Genomic DNA, 10,947 nt, shown 5'->3' on the forward strand with positions numbered 1-10,947 from the left:
AGGTAACAACACAAAACTTGTAAAAAATTAGTTAAAAATCAATAAAACCATATTTTTGTAAATATAATTTTCTTAATTTTTATTTTACTTTTTTAACAATAAATTGGGGGTATTTTTCATCTTTGATTTTTGTAAATATAGACTTCTTGAAAATTTATTTTATTTATGAAATTTTCTTAGTTATTATTAATTAATGTTTTTAAAAATTAAAATGGTTAAATCAATTGAATTAACTAATTTGATTTTTAATTGCATACTATTTAGTTCCTTTTTTCCCTTATTGGTGTAAGAGATTAATTAAGACGTGAAAAAAAAAATAGAAAATGGAATACGACGTCGTTGAACTGAAAACAGTACGTCTTGAAAGGTCATCAGCTTCACCACGTCAAACCACAACCGGGTTTAAAATGGCGTTGGATTCAATTAGTAGCGTCGTCTAATGAGCAAATAGCTAAAGGTCCGTCTGGTCCATCACAACCAGACTCCCCGAAACAAAACAGAACCCAAAAAAGAAAAAAAGAATGGCAACAAATTCAGCAGCAACACCTCCAAACCTCCCCAAATCTGGAGCCATTTCCAAAGGCTACAACTTCGCTTCTACTTGGGAACAGGTTCTCTTTCTTCTGTACTTACTCTTCCAACTCGTAATCGTTTGCCTTCAACTTTCCGAGTTGAACCTCTCCTAATTTAGATCTGCTTTAATTGGATCTCAATGAACTTAAAAAACTTTCAACTCATTTCTCCTGAGTTTGATTTCATTATCTTTAAATGTAGCAATTATAAGATCCGATCTCCTAAACGGAGCGGTAATTGTAACCGAAATGTTATCACATTATTTTTTTTGGAGTAAAATGTCATTATATTATTAATAATTCGGAAGAGTTAAAAAATTTTTAGTTTGAAGTTCGGATCTGTGTTGTGGAACCGAATGCGCTATTTTAGATTTTTTTTTTTTGCTTAATTTGATTTCTTTATTTTGGGTTTGTGTGTAGAATGCGCCTCTGACGGAGCAGCAGCAAGGAGCAATACTGATGCTATCTCATGCAGTTGCGGAAAGGCCGTTTCCGGCAAATTTGGTGAGTAATTTTGTTGCTTGTTGGTTACTTTTTTTAATTGCATTTTGGATATTTTGGTGAAAGACGTTTGGAACGTGCTCTTGTAGGCTCAAGAGCGAACCTCTGGGCAAGATGCTGGCTTGTCTGTTTCTACAAAGGATAACAATTTTGGAGATTCTGAAGCTATTGAGGCAATTTTGGTTAATACAAATCAGGTAAGTCAGATTTATTATGTGTCTTGTTTGAGTTGGAATCTAATCTTACGTAGATGGTTACATTAGTTTGTTTTTCTAATGTTCTAATTCTACTAGGGTTATGAAATTGATTAATTCTGATCTAAAGCATTTGCTTCTTTTTCCTATTCTGTACAGTTCTATAAATGGTTCACAGATCTTGAATCGGTCATGAGGTCTGAGGTTAGTAGTTATATCTTGTTGCAACATATATGTTCGTTGGACAATGTTGTTGAATATTTGTTTATTTTATCTAAATTGGTTCTCTTAGACTGAGGAGAAATATCAGCACTATGTTAATACTCTGACAGACCGCATACAGATTTGTGATGATATACTTCGACAGGTACGTTCATGACCTGTTTTATATCTCTGTGTATTCTATCATTTGCTTTGCTGGCTATTTATTAAGTTAGATCTATCTTTTCCTTATGATTTCTAAGCTAGAAGTATACTTCTGTGCAGGTGGATGAGACCCTAGATCTTTTTAATGAACTACAGCTGCAACACCAAGCGGTAGAAACAAAAACTAAAACTCTTCATGATGCATGTGATCGATTGGTATGATTTTTTTTTGTATGGTTAGGAATTTGGTTCCATCTTTTTGTTTCTAGCTTTTCACTTTGGGCTTTATGTTTGATAGCTGTAATCCACTTCTCTGTGGGATGGAAAATTTTGGTTTAAGTTAGTCGATTGATTGCATCACTAGCTTGTTCTTTATTGCAGGTAATGGAGAAGCAAAAGCTGATCGAGTTTGCTGAAGCACTTCGCAGTAAGCTCAAGTATTTTGATGAGTTGGAGAATGTAAGGTTTGAATGCTATCTTAACTAGAGATCGGTTTACTTTGAATTTATATATTGCTTTTGTCTTAGTTTATGGCCTTTTATCCTTTAGGATTTATATTAATATATATAGGGTCATGTTGAATTGTTGTCAGTCCAATAAGTCCGAAATTCATGGTTTTGTAATTTAACCTCTTGTGTGCAGGTTACTTCTAACTTTTATTTTCAAAACATGAATGTTGGGAATGCAAACTTTCTCCCACTTCTTAAACGGCTTGACGAGTGCATATCGTAAGTTACATTTGAACTTAGTTCAACTTTGCAAGCTAGTCAACAATTGTTTAATAATTGTCCCCTGATGAGCAAATGTAATAAAAGTTTCTTATCATATTGAATTTTTCATCATTGTAGGTATGTTGAAAATAATCCACAATATGCTGAATCAAGTGTTTATTTGCTAAAATTCCGTCAACTCCAGGTAAGGAGTTATGTTGACAATCTACGGATTGTTTTGCTAAGTGGACGAAATGCATGCGTATAAATAGACTTTTTTCTTTTAGTAAAATATATAGAAACCTACTTTTACAGTCTCGAGCCCTGGGTATGATCCGCTCCCATGTACTTTCTGTTCTCAAAAGGGCTTCTTCTCAGGTAAATTATCCACCTCTAGGTCAAATTTACGTGCATAAGTATGCTTTTATGGATGGATTAATGCCTCCCAAAATGCTTGTTCTTCTTTCATCAGGTTCAGGCAGCAATTCAGAGCAGTGGTGGCAACAAAGCATCTCTTTCTGAGGGTGTTGAGGCATCTGTAATTTATATCCGATTCAAGGCAGCTGCTAGTGAGGTAATGATTTCCTTTTCTGGTCTGAAAGCTCTCATATGTGAAGAAATATGACTCTCTTTCAGCCGATATCATTAACAATTTTAAGCATTTGCAGCTTAAGCCAGTATTAGAAGAAATTGAAAGCAGAGCATCAAGGAAAGAATATTTTCATATTCTTGCAGAATGCCATAAATTGTACTGTGAACAGCGCCTTTCTTTGGTGAGTGAATTTTATGTTACTGCCACTTTTGTACACCACTTACTGTAGCATTCAAATAAATTCTTAATGTATCTGTGAATATATGCTTTTTCAGATAAAAGGCATAGCGCATCAGCGAATATCTGAATTTGCCAAGAAAGAGGGTTTGCCTTCGTTGACTAGATCAGGATGTGCTTACCTAATGCAGGTATGGTAAACTAAACTGTCCTTAAGTTAGTACCTGAATACGATTATGGTTCTTGGAACTTCTGATCAACTGAAGCAAAACTTACTACTTGAGTCATGCACTCTCTTCATGTTTTATATGTTTGGTGGCATTAGAGACAGTAAAATCTAGCCTGAATCTTTAAGTTTTTACTTACACTGGTGTTGGTAAATTGAAGAGACAAATACTTTCTTTATTAACTGGGGCCTACATGTTGCCATGACTGCAGGTCTGTCAACTTGAGCATCAACTCTTTGATCATTTTTTCCCTTCTTCTTCAGGGGACGTTTCAAGTTTGGCACCATTAATAGATCCTCTGTAAGTTCCTTGTTGCTAAATTGTAGAGCTTTCTTTCCTTTGTTCTATTTTCATTTTGTTTCCTTACTACACGGCTTTATGATGCTTTATGGAAATTAATCAAAATAATATTTCAGAGTTTGACTTAAGAATAAATATTTTGCATGTGTTACTAAGTCGTATTTGATTGTAGGTCTACATACTTATATGATACATTGCGTCCAAGACTCATTCATGAAACAAATGTTGATTTTCTTTGTGAGCTGGTTGATATCCTCAAAGTTGAAGTCTTGGGAGAACAGCTTAGCCGAAGGAGTGAGTCATTGGCCGGATTACGTCCTACATTAGAAAGAATTTTGGCAGATATTCATGAACGCTTGACCTTTCGTGCTCGAACTCATATCCGTGATGAGGTCTGTTTATTGCTTACGTATCTATATCTCTTTGTTTGCATCTCATAAATCGATGGAAGCTACCAACTCTTTACCTTATTGAGCATAGTAGTCTTTCTGCTCCTTGATGTTTGTGGTAGTTGATTGGAAATGAACTCTTGGTTTTCCCATCTGGTAGATTCGTACTGAAAATCAAGTGATTGCCAGTGACTTCCCTCTGAGTTGTTGAAAGCACAAATTGCTTTAGTTGCCCATCATTTTAGATTGAAGGAGAAATTTGTTAAGAGTTGCATTCCATGCTTACAATTTTGGGAGTGATTATCTTGTGCTTTTCACTTGGAGTGTGCATGACTTGGAAAATGCCACACATCACAACACTGAACTTGCTTCCATATATGTTGATTTTAGTTGCCACATTGTCTTCTTTCTTACACAGATTGCAAATTATATACCATTTGATGAAGACTTCGATTACCCTGCAAAGCTGCAGCATACTGCAGATGTCAAGACAGAAACTGCTTCTGTAAGTTCACTATCACTCTTACTTTATCCCGGCTTAAAGATAATTGATTATGTGTCTTAAATATTCATATTTGTTTGAAAATTTTCAAATTGGCAAGCTAATTTCTCCTGCAAGTCAATGTTACTGATTCTAATTAGACCCTTGTGTCTATGATCTTTGTAACTATAATCATAAAACCTAACTTGATTCCTTAAATTTGTGTTACTTCATTTGCTTCCTTTTCTGCTCAGACCTAAGTGTTTCACTATATGTTTGTGTCTGTTTAATTTATGTTGTTACATAACCGAACACCCTAACAATAATACATGGAGTTTTGGCCCCATTGTTTCAATTCCTTGAATGAAAGAAGCATGTGTGATATGTACATGTGACATGTCTGGAGTGAGTGCTTTTCCTATAATATTGTAAGTTGTAACTTGAAATGGGAAAACTAGTATATTGGGTGTCTCATGCTGAATGGGAACAAATTCGTCATCCTGTTGCTGTTGTATTGGACCTGCATGTGTTGAGTGTGGGTTGTTCTAGTTGGTTAGCAAACATGCATATCCAAAACCTACTTGCAGACTTGTAAGTGTAAGCATTTAGTGAAGTATGTAGTGTCTGCAGCTTTGACATATCTGGAGATTGATATTGGCCAGATTAGTATCACATTGATCATGTTTGCTTGAATTTAACTTTATGTTTTCCCCTTTGGGAAATGTAATTACATGAAATTAACACTTCTATCTGTGTTAATATTTTTTTCCTGCAGGCTGATGCAAATCCAGATATGTTCAAAACTTGGTATCCACCATTAGAGAAAACTGTATCTATTCTTTCAAAATTGTATCGTTGTTTGGAATCAGAAGTCTTTACTGGCTTGGCGCAGGTGCCTTGAGTCTTTCAATAATCACCCTTGTTCAGTTTCTTATATCAATTAATATAGTTTTCCCTTTTGCATATTCTGTAAAAAACTTAATTTGTGCTGTTTTTCTCAGGAAGCTTTAGAAGTTTGTTCTGACTCTATCCAAGTGAGTGAGCTGGGTAACAGTTACTTTTCTAGGCCTTAAGTTATTTGCTATTATAAACATGTTCATGCCATAGAATGATGCATTCTATACGTGGATAAGCTTGGATTAAAAATTTTAACTCAATCTCTATGAAGAAGTTGACAGGCTTATTCATTCTTTACCATGTTGATGTGTTCTCAAATATGCAATGAGCTTGGTTGGATTTCTAACCATTTTCATTTCCCCCTCTTTTAATCTTTCAATTTTAACTAGAAAGCAAGCAAACTAATTACAAAGAGATCAACACCAATGGATGGACAGCTCTTCCTTATAAAGCATCTTCTGATATTAAGGGAACAGGTTATCTGTTTTGTTCCTCTCTTATTGTCTCTTCTTCTGGTCTTTCAATTGTTAGTTAATAGGATGAGTTTTTGGCCTTACAGATAGCACCATTTGACATAGAATTTTCCGTTACATACAAAGAACTTGATTTCTCTCATGTGCTGGTAAGTTTCTCCGAGTCTAAATTACTATTTAACTTAGATGCACTACTTGATGTTTACAATCTTCTCCAGCTCTTTAGCATTTTTAAGCTGAAGTTCCTTTTGAGTTTTAGAAGGTACTGGGAAGACGAATAAGAGCTATTATTCTACTTAAGATTTCTTTGATGTTTAGATGGTTAAATCTTCAGCTTTTTTCGATCTTGAACAGGTCATTCGTATTTACCTTTCTTTTACATGCTTGTTTCAAAATTCCTTTGATAGGAGCATCTGCGACGGATACTTAGAGGTCAGGCTTCATTATTTGACTGGACTAGATCAACATCATTAGCAAGGACCTTATCTCCCCGTGTTTTGGAAAGTCAAGTAGATGCCAAGAAGGTTAGCATTTTACCTGTTGATAAATTTACTTACAGTCCTCAATGAGTTGAAGTGGAATGCACCAAAGTGCATGTTGTTGAAAATAATCTTCAATCAAACACATCAATGTTCAGGGATTAGGAGGCAAGAAATGAAATAGTTTGTGAAAGGTTACTAAAATGAACAAATGAAATTATCTTTTGTCCCTGAACTAATAAGTATTGGCAAACTATTTATGTTTTGTCCTGCAAACTCCACTGCCCCTCCCCTCTTTTCTTTCCCTTTTAGTGATTGATACTGGGAAATCTACTTTGCCACCAATAGTATAACACATGTTATATGTTCATTTATGTTCAGGAGCTGGAGAAAAGTTTAAAAGCAACTTGCGAGGAGTTTATTATGGCAGTCACTAAGCAAGTTGTGGATCCTATGCTGTCATTTGTTACCAAGGTCCATCTTTTCTCTTCTTGATTGATCTTTTAACAACTTAAAATATAAGATTCTTGTAAGTGTAGATATCACTAGCTGGTAAAATAAGACATCCTTTTGACTGGAGCAGTTTAAAAAGTACCTAATAACGGTTGAAATGATAGAAATTTGGGTTTGTATATGACTGTTTACTTCAGCTCGCCATGCTGAACACCTTGTTTTATATTCTTCTTTGAATCAGATCATAGCTCTGATGGTAATGGAATTTATTCTGCTTTGATGTATGACTAAGTGTCTAAGGCTTTATTTTGTTCCTATAGGTAACAGCTGTAAAAGTTGCATTATCTTCTGGTACTCAGAATAAAAAAGTAGACTCAGTGATGGCCAAGCCACTCAAAGAACAAGCCTTTGCTACGCCAGAAAAGGTGGCTGAACTTGTTCAGAAGGTGCGTTGCATTATTAATTCATGCTTTGCCAGCCTATTTTGGGGTTACAGTTTGCTTTGGTTTTTGAAAACTTGTCATTGTTTTTAGTTAGAAAAATGTATGCATGCACACGCACAAAGAAACATTATATAAATGTAATGCATGAATCTGTATGAATTTATACATATTGGAAAGCCTTGATGCAAAAAACTCTAGCCACGGGAATCTGGATTGTAACAATCATGAAGCAGCTCCTGGTGTGGAAGAATGGAGACAGATTCATATAACTGTTGCATCTATGTGAAAATCTCTAGAGTGTGTCAAGATATACCAAGCTCTTAGGTTTTGCTTGGTAGAGTGGAAAGAAAATTGGAAAGATGGAAAATTGAAGGGGTAGAAAACTAGAAGATGGAAAACATAATTTTTCTTTCTATAGGTGTGCTTGGTAGGAGAGATGGAAAAATGGAAATAAAATGCAACCTTTTTTTTTCATCTATTGCTTGGTAGAGTTGCAATTTGGAAGGAAACAAAATAAAACATTTGAAAGATGCTTAATTTTGAACTAACATACACATCTCTCTCATTTTCTCTCGACTTATCATTCCAATTTGAAAGGATTGATTTTTATGCATTAGAATGGAAAATGGTATCCCTCCTATTTTCTTTCTTCTCACTTTTCTTCTCAACCAAGTACACTTAAAATTGATTTTCTTTCCACTTTTCCACTCCCTTCTTTCATCTTTCCACTTTTCCACCCAAACTAAGCACACCCTTAGTGACAAATCAGTTTATGCTTTCAAAGTTTAGACTTACTAACTGATGATTTATATATAATAATATAATATAACAGGTAAATTCAGCTATTCAGCAAGAACTTCCACTGGTGATAGCAAAGATGAAGCTTTATTTACAGAACCCATCGACAAGAACAATTCTTTTCAAACCAATTAAGTAAGATACCGTCCCAAATTTAAAACCATAACTCTATAATCTTTAAGCACATGGTAGACAATATTGAAGCAAGTTTCAAATAATTTGGATTATTTATTTATGCAGGACGAATATTGTGGAAGCCCATATTCAAGTTCAATCCCTTTTAAAAACCGAGTATTCTCCAGATGAAAAAAGCACCATTAACATGGTGAACATACAAGAACTGAAAGCACAACTCGACAATCTCCTCTAGGGAGCTAGCGAAGCTTATTCAAGTATTTTCCCTCAACCCAAACTCTTTTCAGTAATTTTTGGTGATATCGTGGTTCAGTCTGTTCATAAGGTTTTATTGATAGATTAAAAAAAAAAAAAAAGGTTACGTAAGGTGGTTTAATTTTCCGAACATTCATTTTGGTAAGTCCATATCTTTTTTGCCTGCCCCAAGAGCTTAAAGTTCAGTTCTTATTATCTTGGCAATGATTGTCGATCATATTTTTCATTCAAGTTAATATTTTGGGTTCATACATTTCTTTCTGGTTATTCACCCCTGGAAGTAATAAGAAAACATGTAGCGTTATCTTTACAAATTTGAATGGTACAAAATTCTCTCCCCTTGAATTCTATTGCCCCTTCCTTCCATATAAGCTTTAACGTTGCTTATATTATAACCGTATGTAACTATTTGGTCCATTCCAATTATGGGATGCTTAAAAATATTACCTTATACAATGTCTAACTGAAAAAGAAATAAGACTGCATTTTACGTTATGTTTGTTGGGTACACATCTAAGAGCAAATGAGAATCTTCCAAGTAATTGGACTTCACTTGTATGTAAGTTTTATTAAGAATCATATACATAATTACTTATTTTGATAAATATGCACTTATAATTTTAAAAAAGTACTCTCCAAAATATTTTTCATTATATAATGATTGGAAATCAAGTGGGCATTGGGGAAGATTTAGCTAATCCACTTGTTTATTTGATAAGTTGCGGAAGGTTTTCCTTGGCCGAAATTTAAGACTATTGTCAATAATAATGAACCAACCAGAAGAATATGATCGGCAGCAAATTTTCAATTTATTTCTGTTCATCAAATCAACTCTACTGTTTGCTTCCCCCCGCTTTCATAATTAATTTTATTAGTACTGCCTTCTCTATCTCTCTCGCTCCCTCAGGAAAAAAAGCAACCGGCCGCAAATTTTCATTTTATTTCTGTTCATGTAATCAACCCTACTGGCAACTTCCATTTACAACTAAAAGGAAAATTTTGGACTTTTTTTTCTTCCCTTTTCATTAGTACGGCCCTAATCTCGCTCCGGGTTATATACTTATATGGTAATGTAAAAAATACACTTATGCTCATAAGCTAATTAAGTTTGATTCCAATAAAATTCAAATTTGATCCAGTAACTATTAGGGTATTCTTGATATTTTTGGGATCTTAAGCGAAATAATAAATTGTTTGGGCTCTTTTTAAAAAAATATAAAATGTAATATAATAAAATAAAAATATATATTAGTAATTTCATTAAAATAATTCATTTTATTACATTAAGCGAATAATATATTTTCTAACAATTTTTTTTCATTCAATCTACTCTTATGTCATCAACTACAAAAACATAAAAAATCATAAAAAATGGGTTCTATGAGCATTCCGAGATGCAACATCAATAACGATAACATTAACATCAATGTTTTCCAAAAAAATCTTTCTCAATTGATAAAATTGTTAGGACATTCAGCCATTCTTGTGACATTGACAACTTCAAGTAAGTTTTGATTAATTTTAGCTTTGAAAAATTTCTTTCATCATCACAGGGACCATTAAAAAAAATTATAAGCAATTGAAACATTCAGATAGCAATTTGTAGATTTGAAAACTTAAGAATTTCAATGGTTGACATTAATTCATTCAATAAAGTAAATTACAAGACTTTCAATTCAAAGAAAGATCATTTAAATCAACATATGATAAATCACCATGAGAAAAGGTAAAGTGAAAAGTAGCACAACATTCTCTCAATTCCTTTTCATCCAACGACTTTAACTTGTTTGAATAAAAAAAACCCAAAAATACTTTCAAATGTTTTTAGTTGTACAAATATGCTCTTCAAGGAAGTAATTTCCATGTCTATAATAACTAAAAAATAATCAACTCTAAATAATTCATCAGCCGACTGAATTGCTTTATCTTCTTGGTTATTCTCATCAAATTATTTTTTTAATAACACAATGCTTTGTTGGAAGGGTAAACTCTACATCCATATCAAGTGCAATACTTTTAGTAATATTCATACTAAAAATAAGGCCTTTATCTCTATAGTTTTCAAAATATGACAATATACTTTCTAATTGCTTTATGGTGATATCAATGCACATAGACTTAGATTGCAATTTATTGCACACCATATTTATAGCAAATAAAATTTCATACCAAATTGCCATACTAAGTAAAAACTCAAAACTCACAAGTGCATTGACCAAACTCTCCGTTTCACTTTTTAACTTTGCATCATCACAAGATTCATATAATTTCGACAAAACCAATCTTATTTGGGGAGTTTGAAATCTAATAGCTTTAGCACTTTTAATTTGACTCTCTCAATAAGTATTAGATAAAAATTTCACAGTTAATTTAGGGACATTGTCAAGCAAAATTTTTCATCTTTTTGTAGAACCCCAAAATAATGAATATATGCGTTGAACAGTTCCCAAAAAATGAAATAGCTCTAATGCAAGAATTTGCCACATCACTAAGATTAAGATTCAG

The 10,947-nt window shown here is 33.4% G+C and overlaps 1 protein-coding gene across 1 annotated transcript; it reads left to right on the top strand.

Annotated features, from left to right (window-relative positions):
* The first annotated feature begins 414 nt into the window (after positions 1-414).
* Positions 415-8,756, top strand: LOC107961645 (conserved oligomeric Golgi complex subunit 3). The gene is made up of 25 exons (XM_016897711.2): positions 415-611; positions 993-1,076; positions 1,163-1,270; positions 1,427-1,471; positions 1,560-1,634; positions 1,754-1,849; positions 2,015-2,092; positions 2,276-2,361; positions 2,482-2,548; positions 2,659-2,721; positions 2,816-2,917; positions 3,012-3,116; positions 3,211-3,303; positions 3,551-3,639; positions 3,812-4,031; positions 4,447-4,533; positions 5,285-5,401; positions 5,511-5,543; positions 5,796-5,882; positions 5,966-6,028; positions 6,287-6,403; positions 6,740-6,832; positions 7,132-7,257; positions 8,087-8,187; positions 8,293-8,756. Exons 1-25 carry the CDS (start codon positions 522-524, stop codon positions 8,420-8,422), a joined length of 2,355 nt encoding a protein of 784 aa, XP_016753200.1. The 5' UTR covers positions 415-521; the 3' UTR covers positions 8,423-8,756.
* Positions 8,757-10,947: the final 2,191 nt, after the last annotated feature.

Source organism: Gossypium hirsutum, chromosome A06 (assembly GCF_007990345.1).
Source record: "Gossypium hirsutum isolate 1008001.06 chromosome A06, Gossypium_hirsutum_v2.1, whole genome shotgun sequence".
NCBI lineage: Eukaryota > Viridiplantae > Streptophyta > Magnoliopsida > Malvales > Malvaceae > Gossypium > Gossypium hirsutum.